Raw genomic sequence first — 18,660 nt, 5'->3', positions numbered from 1 at the left:
CCTTCTTCCTGTCTTGCCTTTCCTTCCCTTGGGCCACTATTAATCTGCCTTTGTTTGGTCATAAGTATTTGTTGGCATTTTCTAGAATTTAATATATTTGAAATTATACAGGAGTCTCATCTCATGTTCCTTTGTGTGTGGTTGTACAGCGCAACAGCACAATGACCTTGAGCTGTAACATCCAGCAGGCTTCAGTGGTAGATTCCTGTATGTTGATGGGTAATATCTCAGTATAGCTAGCACATTTTGTGTAATCTACTCATATTGTTCTACCTCATTTTAAGGAAATAATCAGGTAAGCAGGCCATTGTTTCAAATGTTGGGCTCCTCCACTCTTTATTACTTTAAAATTTAAAATTTTATTTTTAGTTATTTGACTGTGCATGTGTCTAGGGGTTGGATGTAAGTGAAGGTGTCTACAGAGGCCAGAAGAGAAAGTCAGGTAACCCTGAACTGGAGTTAAAGGCTATTGTGAGCTGCCTGACCTGGGTGCTAGGACCTGAATTTGGGTCCTTTGTAAAAGCAGCATCTATCTTCAACTACTGTGACATCACCCCAGTCTCTTCTGTATCCCTCACTTTATTTCTATAATGTCACTTTCCTCTTCCAATGTGTCCTATAAGGTAATGCCTTTGAAACATATGACATACTGACCTTACAAACAATCTTGGACTTTGAGAGACCAATATTCTAGATAGCTTCTGTTATCAAACTTTGAATATAAGCCTAGAAAGTTTATATCCATATTCCAAAGATTCATTCATTTGATCAGTAAATTCAGTATCTAGGTAATAGGAGTGGTGTGTGTGTGTGTGTGTGTGTGTGTGTGTGATGTATCTCTGTGTGTAACTCTTCTAGGATTACTTTTGGCTCAAGTTTTGGAAGATGAAATAGCTTAGCCTAGAATTGTGTTATGATGTGATACAATTGAGCATAAGAAGGATTAATTTTAGCAATAAATTTCATCTATTTTTAGCAATGCATATCTTTATAGTGTAAACAATATAAACCCTATCCCAAGTGCTTTAAATACATATGCTTATCCATATGTAAGGTGCTATGATATCATTAGTTAGGGGCATTAAAATTACATTTTTGCAAATCAATTTGAGGGAAAATTACAGATATATTCTAATTCAAGTACTAACTAAACTTGTGTACAACTTTCAGAATGCTTCTTGATCTTGGGAGGGATGGGCCATTCTTTTCTTTACTTGTTAACTTTTTTGAGATTTACTTTACATAGTAACAAATTACCCATGGTAAGGGTACAGCCTATTATTCCTTAGTATATTCCTAGGATTATGCAACCATCGACATGGTTAATTTTAGAATATTTTACTCCTCCAAAATGAATTCCACACCAATTAGCAGTGATTTCCCATTTAAAGTACTTTTAAGAGGCCCCGTGTCTGTGTTTCTTTAGTACATAGGCTGGGTGCAGATGAATTGACTTGTGAAATCTCAGATTATTCTTATTAAGCATTAATTATTTATTTCCCCAGAGTTAGTACATAAATACCATGTATATTCATTTGCATTACATTATAAATCATATCTGCTTGTTCTCAAATCATAACACTGGACTTTTTTAAAACAGCAAGCTGAAATGGGGGTGTCTAAATGCATAATTACTTCCTTTAAAATGTTAATGATTTAACTTAGACATTTCTTAAACAGAAAGTTAGAGTTCTATTGGGAAACCCTAATGTGCTAATGTTCTTCAAAAAAAAAAAGCTATACTTTTCTAATAATGAATAGGCTTTAAGCTTGACATTATTTTTAAAAAAGTAATCAGTTATCAAGTGTGGTATGGAAAGCTTGTGCTCTCAGCACCCAGCAGACTGAGGCAGGAAGGTTACAAGTTCAAGGGTGCCCCAGCATGCACTAGGAGACATGATATACATATGGTATAAATATAAATAAATGAATAAGGAAGTGCAGAGATGCTTCAATGGTTAAGAGTACTTGAGGCTGCTGCACAGGACCCAGGTTTGGTTCCCAGCACGCATGTTGTCAGCTCATAGTTACCTATAACTCCAGTTCTAAGGGCTCTAACACCGTCCTTCTGTCTTCCGTGGGCACCCAACCTCATATACATACACACATGCACACAGACACATAAATAAAATTTAAAACAAATAAATAAATATACCCAAACTAATTACCATCTTCCTCATGCCAATTTTCCCCTCCCTGCAGCCATGTCGGCTTCCTGTGTGTCTCCTACAGGAGCTGTTGATTGACATCTCAATGGTTTTAAAGAGATGGCTGCTTTGCTTTTGACATAAAGGCTTGTTGTAGAAGTTTGGGTGTATTATTTAACAATACTAATTTCAAGACTGTGCTTTTATGAAATGGCCTATTATTTTTCACTTTATAGTAACAGGTATAAAGTAGATGTAATGTTTTAAAAGTCGTTTGTAGGTCTCATTGAACTGATATCTGCTGTCAAACATTCAAAGAGAAACATAAACTTAAGAAGCCAAACTCATCGGCTGTCTGATATTATGTTCCCATTTTTTTCTGTCCCCATTTTTTCTTTTCTGTAGCAAATGCAACAATGAAGCAAAGAATTCTTAAAAGGGAGTGTAATAACTTCTGCTATGGTTAAATTTGCTTTTAAATTATTTTATTAAATTTTATTATCAGTGGATAATGTTTAATCTAATATAATATGCTAAAACTGATAATGCAATCCAAAGTTCCGTGGTTAAGATGCACATTCAGGACTGTCAATATGGACTGGGAGCAGAATAACCATGGTCTCCTGTCAGGAAGAAACTGTTTACAGCTTGTACGGCAGTGCATTTTCTTAGGTAGGGAATGCTTTTTGTAAATATGAGGGCCGTATCTTTTCATGAAAGACCTGTTGATTCCAAGATGTTAGCCAGCTATCTTTACCAAAACACTTTAGAATGCTAAATATAGTCCACTTCAGTTAAATATGGATGTTTTAAAAAAGAAAATCCCAGTTAGTCTGCAACAGAAGGACATTTTGTGTGACAATATTTTGCATGATTAAAAATTTAAACAGAATAACAGCTATTTATATTTACAGTTACATGTGAGTAATTACTAAAGCAGACAAAATACTTAGAGCATAATTTAATAATGTTTTCCTCTAGCAAAGGTGCCAAAATTGTTATTTGCATAATTTTCACAATTTGTACTGAAACAGCTAAGGGAAACTGGAAAGCCAGGCCTCCCCAGCCACCTTTTCTTCGTCTTTGGGAAGTACGGGGAGGAGATTCATAGATCATAGCATCTCATTTTTGTACAATTTTTCATAAACACCAAAGCCCTCCTGTCAAAGCCTCAGGTAAAGGAGACAAGATCCATTCGTACTTTCTCTTTTGGAGTCTTTATTTCAATGGTCAGTCCCAGCTCAACTTCAAGGCTCCTAATTATAACATTTACCAGTTCAAAGATTAACCTCGGACAGGAGCATTCTGGGCTGTTGGTAACTTGATCAGCTTGGCCCTCTGTGGGTCCCTTGCTCTGGTTCTTTGTATCAGGGGAGGGAGATGGTATCTGGCACATTCCTAGGATGACTGGAAGATAGCAGCCTCTGCATTGAGGGCTGAAAGATTGTGAACTCTGTGAGCTGAAATGCCACGCTGGGGAAGTCAGGCAGACATTAAAGCAGCTTCAGCTGGAGCTCGGAGTGCAGCCCAAGGAGAGTCAAATTTGAGAGCTGGGACCGACCGGGGTGGACATTTGTCCCTGCCTCCTACCTTAATAAAAGCTGAGTGTTAACTGTGGAAAAGGGCATTTGAGAGGTCACTAAAAATGAATCATTAGAGTGCCCAGAAGGGCTTTATTATGATGTACTGTGAATAAGTCCGGAAGGTACTTGGTACATTCCTGTGTACTTATCAGCTAACAGAAGAACAAGTACATGCTTTTATCCTGTACCACAGAGATTCTGCTGAGCTGTAATGGCAGAGGAGCGTGCATCCCACTGGATTCAGCCAGTACTCTCTAGAGCATTCTGTGGGAGACTTAGGAGAATAAATATTCTTTCTTAAGATAGTCTAAATTTTGTAACTGAATTGTCTATTTAAGCACACGCGCACACATACACACACATACATACTTACACTCATGCACCGCACATCTATATATTTCAGAGAAGAGTGAATGAAATATATATACTTCAAATGAGAATAACCAACAGAAGTGGAGAATAGACCAAACATCCTGCCAGCTTCCCTTCACTTCTGCTATAAAGGATTAGGGAGTTCCAGTCAATAAACAAAGCCCTTTTATGGCTCCTAGCGGGTAAATTGAGGGGACTGATTTGGTCAAGGACCAGTATGAGGATGTTTCTGTTCAACAGCTAACAGGATTCAACATGCTATGGAAAATACAGGCATGCAAAACTATACTCCGACACTCACGTTGCCAGCTAAAGCCTAAAACACAGCCACATTTACATATGTGTCCATCTGTCTGTTTTTACACTTTATTTTTCCAACCAGTGGGTGAAGTGGTTTTCATCCAAGCTGCAGTCTGATTTTTTTTCCCTCACCCACCATTTCTCATTCTATCCTATAGACGCATATTTTAAAGTGTGTGCTATTTGTCCCTGGACAAGCATTTGCATAGCCCTTGCAGGGACCTGCCCTTTCCTCTGGGAAGTTGAGCCATCTCTGTAGATCTGTCCACTCTGCAGCTGCCCTCACTCGCTAGAGTATCTCAGGATGTCTCCCGAGCAGTCGGTAGACCCGGGGGTCTCATCCTGTGCCCCCACGTCTGGCCTGGGCCACGCTGCCACAGTCACAATCCGGAGCGAGCCAGCGGGGTGTGTGGAAGTGCTTTGGCTCTCTACAGTGGAGAGCCTGCGTAAATCCTGTGTAAATAGAGAGAAGACAACAAAGCCTGCGCCCCCGCGGCTCTGAGCTTCTGGAGACATTTGGGGCTGAATTTGCTAAATGCTGCTTATACCGCCTGAGAAGTTGAAGAGAAAGGACTATAAAATCCCCTCTCTTTCTTTCCCTTTCTGTTTGTCCCCTCTCAAGGGGAGGTGGGGGGGAGGCGGGACGGGAGGGTGTTCAGGACCAGGGAAGCCGAGGTAAGCCTATGAAGACTTGTTTTTTCAGTGCTCTTTAGAGTGTGAAAAAGGTGGCCGGGGTCACTGTCCCCTCTTTAATGTCGGAAAACCCACACAGTTAGTAAATGTTGCATGTAAACGAAAGCGTTCGTTCCCTTCTGCTTCCTTCCTTGTGGACCGTGAACTAGTCACTTGAAAAAAAAAATCACAGAAAATTTTCACTTGAACATGTCCAGCCGGTTAAGCCCAGCAGGAGAGTAAGAGAGATCAATGGTCAGTCTCTCTCTGCTTTCCCTGAATTTCTGGGTGTACTCACTACCTCCAACTCTCCTGATCTGAAAAAATAATGATAAGTTGCTTGAGGAAAAACGTTGACTTTGCTGATAGTTCTTGGAGAGCAGCTTTTGCAAGGCTATATTCTGAGACAGAACCAGACGGAAACTTCCCCTCCTCTTCGTCCTTATTTGAAATCTTGGTACAGTTTTCTCAGTGGGAGGCCCTAAATTAAACTCCTGGAAAGACCCCCCTGACAACCGGCAAGAAAATATCTTTTGACTGTTAGTACATTTTAATCCTGTTTTCTAAGTACTATATTGAGAGGGAAAGGGAATCAAGAAAGGAAAGAGCATTAGTCTACAAAACACTATGTGGCCTTCACATGGCTTTCAGGCACTTACTCTTTAACTACACCGCTTCTGCTAATCCAAAGTGGGTGCCTGCCTCCAGGCAAGCACCCCTCTTTCTATTGCAAAGGGGGTTAGGTGTGAGATGGGGATATCATCCTCTCCACAGACAATCCATGTCAGGTGTGCTAGCACACACACTCCTTGGGAAGGACACTGTGCAGTACAGAGCCTAGTGTGGCCCAGTACCCCACTCGGGCAGGGAGAGTGGAAGGAGGAACCCCAGGCTCACTGAAACCCCTTCATGAGCATTATTTTTTAAAACGGGGCATAGCTTTCCCAGATCTGGTGGGTTTCGCTACTAGTATGTTCTGCTTGTTATTGGATGGTTTTCCTTATGCTTGGGGTAAGAAAAGAGTAGAGTGCTGGCTCCCTCTCAGACATGTACTTCTGTGAGAACAGAATTGAAAACAGAAGTAAGAAGAAACTGCTGAATAAGTCAAGAACACAGAACCCCAACTCTGGGACAGGACTTAGGAGTACTTCTTAAATGAGACCCCTCTTTCGCTAGGACCTGAAAGCTGAGTAGGAATTTGCTAGCAAAGAGTAGAAAGTTGGAGTGGGGATAAAAATGAAGAGAAAGAGCACACCAGAGCAACAGGGAGGAGTAAAGATTTAGCATCTTCAATGGCTCCTTGACTTGGTCTTGAAAATGTGCTGAGTTTCTTGTTTCAAAAAAATAGTTAATGTAAACTTTAGATCTATAAAGAAAGGATGACTTTATAGATAGTAGATACTCTTATTTTTTTATAAAGATATAGATAGTAGATATTCTTGTTTGGGGAAAGATATGCAACTAATTATTACTTGGCTCAAGTTTCTTTCTCTCTCTCTTTTTTTTTTTTGTTATTAAACAATTGTGTGTATTTATTATGTTGAGAGAGATACATGGCCATGATAGAGGTCATACTGTGGAATCACTTTTCTCCTTTTATCCTGTGAATTTTGTGCATCAAACATTGGATGTCAGAATTAGTGCCAGGTGTCTGTTCCTAATGAGCCATCTTGCCAGCTCCCGAGTTTGTGTCTAAATGCATTGCCACACAATCTCTATCTGTAGCATTAAGACAAATGAGTATCCTAGGCCGGTGTCCTGGAGTTGAATTCTTCAGGGTTGAGGGATAATCCAGACTCTAGCTTCTCCGTCCCGTCTTCTTCTTGTCACTCCAGCAGTGCATTAGGGTGGGGGTGGAGGATGGACCATGGGCTTTGAAGGCCAAATGCTTGTGTCAGTCAATTTCTGTGGTTTCTGACAAATGACTTAATTTCTTTGAGTCTTGGTTTTCTCGCTGTAAAATAGAATAGATAATAGTAATGTGTCCATTCTTTCTTTCCTTTTTTTGTGAGGATTAACCATGATTACAACATTGTGAGTGCAAATAAAGAAAAATGTGTGGGGGTGAAGATAATGAAAGTGAGAAGTGTTGGTGAATGGGGGTGGGGCATTGTGTGTCACAAGATGCCAACACTGAAAACTCCCACTGAAAAGAAATGTGTTAGGACTGTGTAAATGTGTGTATGCCCATTCAACAGTCTGTGCCTACCTACAGAAACAGTTCATCTACAAACACTTTGGCACTGTTATACAAATTGCTCCACTTTATAAGTGTTTTGTAAAGACACAAACACACATGCACACCTATGTATCTGTTTATAGTCACATATATTGTATACCAGAATCTGTGTGTTTCCAAATGCATGTAAATGTTAGAAATGAGATAGTTGGAAGTCATTCATTTTTATTCATTTGGTTTTTTGTCTATGTTATTTAACAACCATCTATCAGTAAATTGCATCTCTGCCTACCAGATCATCTGTTACTGACCTTGCAGGGGTCTCCAGCTAGCCCTGAAAACCTAGTCTTAGGGTTTCCAACTCTAACCAGGTGGTATACATCTTCAGTCCCTGTGTTTGGGAGGCATCGACAAATGGATCTGTGAGTTCAAGGCCAGCCTGGTCTACATAATGAGTTCCAGAACAACCAGAGTTATACAGAGAACTGATGTTTCAAAAAACCAGTAACAAACAACCAAAATTCTGACACTACATTGATTTTATGTGAAGCCTTTTTAGCCCTTGGTTGGCTTGCAAAGAAAAATATGCCCATTTTCATTTTTGACCAATCTGGACCAACACTGGTACAGTTCCTGCCCTAAATTGGGCCTTCTTCGATGTGTGGTTGATAAGAGGGCTCAGACAAACTAACAAAGAAGTAAAGGCCAGTTTACAGGGTTATGAGAAAGTCTGTGGTTAGCAGAGTGGACTTGGAGAAGTTAGGCATAGAATTAGCTTTATCCTCGATAGAAAGCTCTGGAATCTTGGGCAAGGAGGCAATCTCATCACATCAGTGTCCCCTGGAAATAAGTTTGTGTTTTAAGGCATGGAGAAATGAAAGTTCTCCATTCCTGTGGTGTTCGATGCATTCCAACATATCATCGCTGTATTTATTATGTCTTCCCGCCAAACTTTTTAATGAATGTCTAGGTAAAATCTGACTTTAAGCTAAAAGAAACAGTGGAATATGCAAATGAAAGGAAGTGTGTCCATTGCTTGAGTGATTTACATGACCAAGGGCTTTAGGGATCGCATTTTCTGATGGAGAGTTATCTAACAGTTCTGTCGTGGGGGTGCCCTTGTCTGTCTTCATTCTCTGAACACTTATCAATGGATATAGACTTTGGCTTTTCTGGAATATTCAGTATTCCTCAGGATTCATCTTCCTGAGACTCAGCTGCATACATTATTCACCTAAATAGGTGTCTCTTTATCTACCAGGCAGAGCGATGCCTGTGTCCTGAGAATACTTAGCTCAGCCCTTCCAAGAACGTAGGATTTCCTTTAGAGCATAGATGTAAATCCAGCCAGAGATGTTCTCATAATGCATCAGAGTCTTAAAACAGCAGAAGGATGCAGAGATTAGAGCAGGCCTCCAGATAACAACAGGGGTAGCAGCCTAAAGAGATATTCTCAGAACAATGCAGCTGAAGTGGGCATTAGAACCACCCACAGGGTTTGTTAGTCTTCATGCTGATGGGCTCCACACTTGGCACTTCCTAGTCACTAAGTCTTGGGTAGATCTGAGATCTGCCTGTTTCTTAGCTGATACCTAAGCTGATGAGCTTCATTTGAGGAGCCAGTATTCCAGTTCTGTTTATCAGGAACATGAGATGATCATGGGAATAGCCAGGACCCCAGAGCAGACCCAAAGCCCATTCTAATCTCTGCAGAAGGCCCATATATAATCATTGTCACTCGCAATGACCTCTCCCCCTAAATGTGGAATAGTAGAGTACTCTTCCTGAGGTACATTTAATTTCAAATCAGGTTATTTAAAGAAAGGCCCTGTGCTAGTGATTTGAGAAGATTGCTCAGTCAGAAAAGGGCTTGCTGAACAAGTGGGACACTCAATGCATCTCAGTGATGAGGAGGCAGAAGGCAGATACAGGATGTTCCCGTAGCTTGTTGACCATCCAGTTACCAAAGCTCCAGATTCCAGATGTAGTCAATGACCCTATCTTAAGAGTAATCTGGTGGGGGGCTAGTAAGATAGATCAGTAAATGAGAGAATTGCAGGGCAAGCATGTAGACCTGAGTTAGGATTCTCAACAGCTGTATACAAAGGTAGGGATGGCTGTGGGTAACTGTCATCTGTGCACTGTGGAGGGCAAGGACAGAAAGATTACTGGTTTCAGATTTTGTGGGAGTCAGAATAATAGATAGGACAACCAAGTCCTTCTCTGGCCTACAGATACCCTTGTATGGATATGTGCGCTTCCACTACACATGCACATACTTCCTGCCTCACTCCATGCACACACATGCATGTACGTACACACACACACACACACACACACACATAAAATTAAATTAACTTTACGGTGGCTCAGTAGGTAAAGGCACTTGCCAACAACCCAAGTTTAATACCTGGAGACCATGTGGTTGAGGAAGAAAGCGGACCCTTACAAGTGGTTTTCTGCTCCTACATGCATACCACAATACATGCATGCAAAGAATCAGTGCCAATCTTTGTGCATAAGCAAATCCCCAAAACTTGTTAAAAATGCACTGTCTTGAGCCCAGGATATTTTGATTCAACAAGTCTGGAATGAAACTTTGGGATCTCCACCCTCAGCAATCTCCCTCACGGTCAAGTACACTCAAAGTCTATATATCCACCGGCCTTGGGTATTCCTTTTCATGTTTATAAATATTTTATCTTACTAATGCATACTCAATATGAATACCTTGCCCAAAATCTAGATCTTCACCTTGGTCAAAGGAATAGGAACCCTCAAAGGGAAATAAATAGCATTTTAAAAAATGTGTTGTTCTTCATCAGCAGAGTATTTGGTAGCTGCAGTCACCCATATATAGGTAGGCCCTGGGAGCACCAAGGTCTCTTTCTCAAGGAGTGACATTCTTGGAGTGTTTAGAAGTGAATGTGTGCATGCATGCAATTTTCTAGCCACTAAGAACTACCACCACTACCCTTAGGTTCTCTGTGAGGCCAGTTCTCCCATGTAACCATTGTCAGAGAGAGGAAAAACTTTGAGTAAGTCCTTTAGTCATTCACCCTGCCAACAATGGTCCTGTTGTTGAGGTTATGCACCTAGGCGGGACATAAATAAGGACAATTCTGTTTCTGGAGGCTTCTACAGTACTGAATGGTGACTTGGGGGGGGGGAGGGGGGGTCAATGTCTGCACTATCCATGCTCCCCCCTCCTCTAGCACATCCATTGTGCTGGTGTAGACACCCGCTTCAGCACATTAACTAGATTAATGCACAGCCTTGAGATGAGAAAGCAATATCCAATGTTAACAGGGGCTTAGCTCCAACAGAGGCCTGCACATGTTTAGTTTAGCTTTAGAGCATACAGTTGCCTTTCAAACACTGTCTTTATGTTGCTCTTAGCTCTTGGTACTTGACTTGGTTCATAGTCCACAGGGGGGTGGGGAAATGACATTTATTGTATTCGGGGAAAGAAAAATTCCATTGTAGAGATATAAACACTAGCATTAACAGTCTTCTATACATGTACATGTATGAAATGGTCAAACTTAATAAAAAAGTATCCTGTTGAGTATCTAGTTATTAATATAAAACCAGACATGTTTTTGTTTATAATTATTTATGACACTGATCTAAATTCAAGTATTTCATAACATTTTTATGAAATGGACTGCTTTCTATTAAAATTCATGTAATGCTTCTCCTCCCTCCAATTTAAGTCAGTCATCAAAGCATGCTCATGCTAGCAACATTTTTTTCCTGGAACTAAACATAGTGAATCATATAGCAGGAGGGTGTTATCAGCCCCTTTCTTTTTAAACAGGAGAAAATGCCTCAATGAAGCCATGGCCTCTCATTTTTTAAGGTCATTGATTGGGTTCAAAAGGCAAATGCCTTTTTTCATTGAACTTCCTTCAATTAAGCCATTAACCTTTTGCAATAAGTGTATTCAAAAATCTATCAAAGAAAGCTAAATGAGATTTTAACAAAATCCTGACAATTTCAGCTTAAACATATACACAGAAACCATATGTGCTTAGGAAGAAATATATACACACAGGCATTGTTTACAGAGTGTGTTTTTCTATTTGGAAGACAGTGAAAGAAGAGTTATTCCATACATAATCTGAAACGTGCGTTCAGAGAGCCACAGAGACTGCACACAGTCAGAGACAACGATATCTCTATCCACAATGTGGAGACAGACAGACTGACTGACTTCAAACTTGGACTTGCAATGTGAATTTTTCCCCCTCATCTCTGGGTACTGCTTTTCAAATTTGCCTCAGGCTACAGAACAGCACCTCAGATCCCCAAGGCCCACTGCCTGGCTCCTAATAGCCACTCTCCATCTGTGTCACATGAGCAGCTGATGAGATCGCTCCAGTGTCTGTATTTTGGAGAGCACATCCACCCAGGTGAAAGAACTGGGGCTGCCAAGCAGCAGTCAGAAGCCATTAGTGTGGGTGAGAATTTGCCTTGCAGCAGTTCCTTGGCGCAGTGGAAAGTGTGTGCACACGGCTCCATGCAGGCTTGGGCATGTGTGTGCTCCAGTGTGTGTGTGTGTGTGTGTGTGTGTGTGTGTGTGTGTGTGTGAAAGAGAGAGAGAGAGAGAGAGAGAGAGAGAGAGAGTGTGTATGTGTGTGTGTGTGTATTCACATGTGCGTACAACCCCCAGTTACATGTACCTGGCTGTGCTGGGAAGGTCAACAGATGGAGATTAGATTCTATATATCCACTATTCAAAAGCCAAAGGATTTTTCTTTTCCCCTCTCTCTGTCTCTGTGCATCTCTCTCTCTCTCTCTCTCTCTCTCTCTCTCTCTCTCTCTCTCTCTGTGTGTGTGTGTGTGTGTGTGTGTTTCTTTCTCTCTTTTTTATCATAACAGAAGGCAAAAGATAAGAGAGCAGCAACTTCGGGGTCATGCTCTACTGTTTGGGCAGATGGAAGGGAGCTGCTTTGCCTTGGGGCAGGGTGGCTGTAACGAAGTGGCCTGTCAGTCTGTAAATAGTGAGGGTCATCCCTTCCATGTGATGGAGGGGATCGTATTGCAGTGAAAATGGAAATGTCAATAAAATTAATCTGCCAGCTCTTTGCTGTGTTTTTTCTGCTACTCTGGTCAAAGAAGGTTGAGGTTCTTTTGTTTTGGGGGTTTTTGTTTGTTTGTTTGTTTATTTGTTTTGTTTTTTCAGTGAGGGCGCAAAAGGAACAGGTATCAGTAAGGCCATGAGGCAGGCTCAGAAGCTCTAAGGCCAGTGCTCCAGTGGGCAGGAAGTCTGGGTGGAACACCATCTGGGAGGAGGGAGCAGGGGTGGGGATTTGCTGGTAGATCTGCTGCATTCCTCCAGCAGCTACAGAGTACCCAGCTCAGGCTACATTGAGCACAGAGTTTATTGTTTTAGGCTTTCTTGGACAAGGTTTTTACTTAGCGTGGGATTTATGGCATTTACTGCTAATGAATGTCTATTCTTAAATTACAAAAAAACCCATCTCAGTGCAATTCCCAGATGTCCTTCCAGGACCCCAGCTTCTTAAACACCAGCAGGGAGCATAAACTCTCCACTTCTCTGTTTGCCTCTTTCGTGTGGCTCCAGGCTAATGATGTGCAAGGAAAACACAGCCATCTATAAAGCCCCAGTGCTGTCCCCGTATTCTTCATTTATTTTGCATTTGATTATGCCACAAGTCGGATCTTGTTTCTTTCCTTTTTTTAAAGTTATTAGTTCAAATATTAATGTAGGGATATGGCATATATTGCAACTCTTGATTGATGCCTTCCCAAAAACAGGAAGACGTGCTCGTATGAATTTTAAGAAAGTAGGGGTCCTGCAATGCCTTGCCAGAAGAGTTTTTCAGATACATAATTTAGATGCCCTCCAGGCAGGCTTTCAAGGCATTTTTGCTGGAGGGCAAGAAAAAATAACTCTGACTGTTAAAAGTAAATGATTTTTGCTAATGCACAATTAATGCCAGAGAAAAAGCACAGAAGAGAAAGATGTTGATAAGAAGTTCTGATTAAGTGAGCACCCTACCTTGATGTGTCTCTTTTTGTCTGCCCCCGCCATGATAATGATCAGTGGTGCAGAGAGCTAAAAAGTTTTCACGTCATGCAAATGCGGAACTCTGGGTCATAGGAGGATCATGTGTATGTGTGAGTTGAGGATGTGACAGTTCTGGGAGGGGCTGAGCAGGCAGTGCGTTATGTGCAATCAACAGTGACACAACTACTGTCACCTATGCAGGCAGCCTAGAATATATAGACTACAGAACATTTAACTTGATTACCTGGCAGTCTGTGCTCGCTATGGGTACAGGGATGTATTTCTACCAAATGGGCTTTCTCGTAGCGGTTTGCCCACACTGAGTTCTGTAATTGACAAAGAGCTACTGCTCTGTGTCAAGTACACAATTATAATTGAATTAATGATATGGGCGAGTGTGAAACACACAAAATTAACATTTGAAGAGGCCTGGCTTAATTTTGTCTTTTACATATTTGTGTCTCCAATTATACTTTAATGAAAGAGAATATACCCCCTTAATGGATTTCTTTCAGAGAGCTTAGCTAAGCTCACCATCAGCCTGGCATGGTTGTTGGCCCCCTTGATATGCTTGCTCTAATAGATCTTCATTTCTTCCTGTTAGGCGATGGGTTAGACAACAGCGTAGCTTCACCTGGCACAGGTGATGACGACGATCCAGACAAGGACAAAAAACGCCAGAAGAAAAGAGGCATATTCCCCAAAGTCGCGACAAATATCATGAGAGCATGGCTCTTCCAGCATCTCACAGTAAGTTACAATAAAAGACATTTTAAAACGACATATTTTGTTGTTTTGCTAAGTTTTAGCAAATTACATGGTCTCCCAAAGGGTTAGTTTTGGTTTGGGTTTGAGTTCCGTCCTTCTGTTTCCTTCCTTCCTTCCTTCCTTCCTTCCTTCCTTCCTTCCTTCCTTCCTTCCTTCCTTCCTTCCTTTAAGCAAAAAGACAAGATTGCCTGCTTTCTGTTGGAATCTGGTGACTCATATAGCAGAAACATTTTGTCAATCATTGCCATCCAAAAAGCGTTTTCTAGAAAGGATCAGGGTTTTATCTTAAGAGGCCAGCAGTAGACCTTATTCAAAATGGCCTGAGACTCTCAATAACATATGTAAATGTTTACTGAGTTAAAAGATATGAGCAACTTCAGACAGTATAGCTTCAACCAAGGGAGAAGGCTGTGAGGTGCTCATGATCTTGTTAGCACTGCTGAATCGTCTGCTAACCAGTAGTGTCTTCTCCATGACTAAACCCAGCATCTTGCTACATGCATGTCTAAGCTCAGCCCATTGAGTTGGCCTGAAAACACTGTGTGTGTGTGTGTGTGTGAGAGAGAGAGAGAAAGAGAGAGAGAGAGAGAGAGAGAGAGAGAGAGAGAGAGAGAGAGAGAGATAGAGATGCAGAAGAGCTATAGGCACGCTAATGCCTTTGTTTTTAAGGTTGAAATTAAGGAATCTATTTTAGCTGTTTAAGTCCATTATCTTAAAAGCTAATCCTTTTCACTTCTGGAAAAAGACTAATACATGCAATGGTCTTAAAGTAACAATTCTTATCGCCATGGTTGCAGTCAGTTTTATGTGTCTGTATATATACTGTTGACTCAGAGACTGTCATGATGAACAAGTGACAGGGACTGTGCATGCTTATATTTTCCTGTCTGTTTGAAAATTCTTGGGACGTTTCTGAGGCTGTGTCTTGGCCTATCATTGTTTTCAGGCCATCTGTCTACATTGAGGCTTCGTAACACAGGAAGTAGCCCGCTGCAAGCTGAAGGCCTTCTTTGGTTATCTGACTTGTGTGTCATCATGCTGAAGGACATTAGTTCCAGGGTTGCGAGCGTAGGACAAGGTTGCTGTTGGTCAGCGTAGGATGGTGACTGTTTGTCTGCTCTTCTCACAGACAGACAGAGGACAAGGAGTGGAGCGTTGGTAGGGAGGAAGAAGTGATGGATTCATGATTTTAAATCAGACATTTTGATGTAAGGACACTAGTACCAAACCAAAGTGGATTGATCCAATCTGTGGTGTCTGGATTAGCTCGGGGGAACCAGCAAGGTTTTGCTGGTAGGGGTTTTTTTTCTGGCCTCACAGCTATGGCCGTTTCAAAGGTCAGGGCCCGGCACTGACTTGGCTCAGAGGAATTAGACGGAACATGCGTCTCTGGGCTGATTACTTAACCAAAGACAAAATAATGAGTCCTAAGCAAATACTGACTAATTGAAAGGGCTGTAAATCCATTACATATTGGTCAGGGATAATCAGGAGTATTTAATCACTTTTATCTATTCAGGAGCACTGAAGCTGCAACGGCAAAGCCCTCAACCTTGCCATGTGCTTATTATTCTCATCATTATCAAAATTACTTCACAGCTGTTCTTTGCTACATCACCTCAGCTGGAGACTGGCTAACCTGTAAAATGTTTTTAATTTGGAAGTCTAGTGAGTGTGAGGGAAGGGCTTCCTTGTTTCCACCCCGAGGTTTGTTGGTTTAAGTAGCTGTAGGTGCTAAAGGAGGGAGCTTCCTCCATGGGCAAGCCGCTTCCTCCTGACCAGCTCTTCAGGTTGGTTAGCTCCCGCTGGGATCCCTTACAGTTTCTTGGTTGAAATTAGACATTTCCACAGTTGCTTTGCAATCAAGCATTATGGTGCATGTGTTTCCAGCCTCTTCTGCCGAAAACCAGTGTCCTAGAATACCCACACTTTGGTGAACGTGGCTAGTCTACACTCAGAAAGGGATGCAGAATCTGGATGAGCAAGCCCGGTTGCCCGAGTCACCAGCTCCATATTCTTTCCACCTGTACAGGTGGCTTTGCTCAGGTCTTATCCTCTTTAGCAGTCTCGTAAAGACCTCAAGATGTCTGCCATCAGTACATCCAAAGTCGTGATGGTGATGGGTTATGGAGAACACTAGTCTTTCTTCCTTACCTCTCTGGAAAGCCACTGTCTTCTCCAGCCTTTCAAAATGGGGGGGGGGGGGTTTCCCTGCTCACTCCATCTGTGAACAAAACTCATGGAGAAACCATCAAGAGCTCTCATTGGGTTTCTTGCTTTGACCTGTCATGATTCATTTCTCACCATACCCTGTAGCCTCCCCACCAAACACTGCAGCCACCTGACCATGAGCCCTTGCCACTTGCATGTCAACTGCATTACAAACCCATCTTCCTTGCCACATGAGAATGTTTACCTAGTTAAATACACATAGACTTTGTGCAGAATTCCCTACAACACTCAAACTTTCCATGAATGCTTAGGAGGAAAGAAAACAAAACAAAACAAAACAAATAAAATAAAAAGACCAAAAAGACAATCAGAGTCTAGGTATCAGGAGCACTTCATTTCAACTTTTGATTCCTCTGGACAGTGCGATGCCCAGTTTAGCCCATTAAGTTGTCTGGATTTTTCTTTGCTTCGTTTTTGAAATGAGAAAGCCATGCCATAGCCTCCATAAGTCCCTTGTCTGTACCTTTTGCATTTGGGTTCTGACCAGGGCCCCTAGGCAGAGTGATGCCCCAGCCCTAGAGTCATCTTGCTACTTCCTTCTCACTTCTTACTGACCTTTCTTTTTCTCCTCTCCCTGACCTTCTTTCACAGATTGCTTTTTTTCATGGCTTCCTCCAGCTGGCTTTGTCTTCCATCTTTCTTTCTGTGTTCCCCTCCCTTGTTTCTCAGAGAAATTCTTTCTCTGGCTTTCACTTTGAGCATGTTTTCTCTCGCCATCCACGCTTCACCCCCACCGCAGAGAGGAGGCCTAGTAACTTTGATGAGGATGGTCTTGTAAAACTTTTACTTTCCAATCTTTAATGAGCTGAAAGATTTACTCAGCTGTAATTCTGAGCTCAGAAACCAAGAATAGAGCCCCCTAACTAGCGACATGTTAATTTAGACCTCTTTTCTTACACACAGAAACAGGCAGAAGGGAGTCCTTGGAAATAAGGGATGCCCTGGTATATTTCTCTGTCATTTAATGAATTTCAACACTCAAAGTGAAATGGTGGCTGGAACTCACTGAAAATAGATGTGGTCTAAATTATTATTTCATGTAAATTTCTTTACATGTGTGGGATTCAATGCACATTCTTCCATTATCAGTTTCTTTAACATTATTTCAAACTGATCTGTCCCCTTTTGTGCAGTGTGACCTGTTCTTGTAGTACCATAATCCCCGATGTACCCTTTTTTCTTTCTTTCTTAAAAAAGAAGCTAATTGAATTATCTCATTATTTTAATTTGTTAAGCAAATGTATTTTGCATCTCAGGATGTGTTCTTATAGAAGGGGGCTGCAAAGGCTTTGCCCCCTGAATGGGCCATTGGCCCATTTTGACATTCATGCATTCATTAACTATCAGAACATAAAAGAACTCTGGGTGTATTTTTTTTCCAAACACCCAACCAGCATGAAGCAACTTTTTCCAATAAGCCACAGGGGTCTCTCTACATATGTTCTCAACTGCAAGCTATTGTCACCTATTCTGAATACCTCAAAAGGCGGAGAGGAGAGAAAAACTCAACTCAACAAAGACCAACTGTAGCAATTGTGAAGTCTTAGTCTCAATATGACAAAAATCATTAACCTTCTATTTTCTAGGAAGAACAAATTCTAGTATAATTGTAACAGTTGAAACAGTCTCTCAGATTCCTGTGAACGAAGGTTAGGGGAAATATAATCAATTTGCTGATAATTGATTACTTTGGAGGAAATATTTAAACTAGAACCAAAGTGGAATTTCGAAAATTGAGCTGTTTGATGAATCTGTCTCTATGCTTAGAGACTAGCTCTTTGAATTTGTTTAATCTGATGGCAAAGGATCACACTTCAGTTTCCAGCTACTAGTTTTCATTATGCCCTTTAAAACAATATCCTCTAAAATGTACAAAACTTTTACAAAAAAATAAATTCATTTCTTAAAAATTCAGTTAGCAAAACTGTTGAGCTCCTGTTATCCTCTTCTATTTGTGGATTGCCCTGCTTGGCTTATTCACCAGAAGACAGAGATGGGAGAAAGAATATGTTGGAAATACATTTGGATTTATCAAAAAGTAAACAAGGAACAAAAGAAACAAACAAATGTCAATAGGGCTATCTCGGGAAAATATATTCTTCTTATTTTGGAGACTGTAAATTATAAAAGCAAGCCTTTGGTTACAACTTTTTTTTATGCTACTTTAAAGATATTTTAAAAAGAAATGGCAGTAAATCACTCTCAGGCTGACAGTTTCTAGCCAGGAAAAGGCTTCTATACACCAGGCGTTCACATTCAAGTCAGTCTCCCAGCACCTTGCCTTGTCACTGGGAGAAACTCCCTGTGAGTTGTGCCCATCATGTGAAATAAAGAGAAGGTACTCACATCCAAGGACTTGGCTGACTCATA

General features: G+C 41.2%; 1 protein-coding gene across 9 annotated transcripts in view; it reads left to right on the top strand.

Annotated features, from left to right (window-relative positions):
- Meis2 (Meis homeobox 2) overlaps window positions 1-18,660 on the top strand; it is a 205,140-nt gene that overhangs the window by 52,767 nt on the left and 133,713 nt on the right. For all 9 annotated transcript variants that reach the window (XM_052183199.1, XM_052183197.1, XM_052183198.1 and 6 more), the window contains one exon: window positions 13,895-14,040. In XM_052183199.1, the coding sequence (XP_052039159.1) occupies window positions 13,895-14,040 (146 nt within the window). The remainder of the gene's footprint in view (window positions 1-13,894; window positions 14,041-18,660) is intronic.

The sequence above is a fragment of the Apodemus sylvaticus genome, chromosome 5 (assembly GCF_947179515.1).
Source record: "Apodemus sylvaticus chromosome 5, mApoSyl1.1, whole genome shotgun sequence".
NCBI lineage: Eukaryota > Metazoa > Chordata > Mammalia > Rodentia > Muridae > Apodemus > Apodemus sylvaticus.
This window is presented reverse-complemented; position numbering and strand designations above follow the sequence as displayed.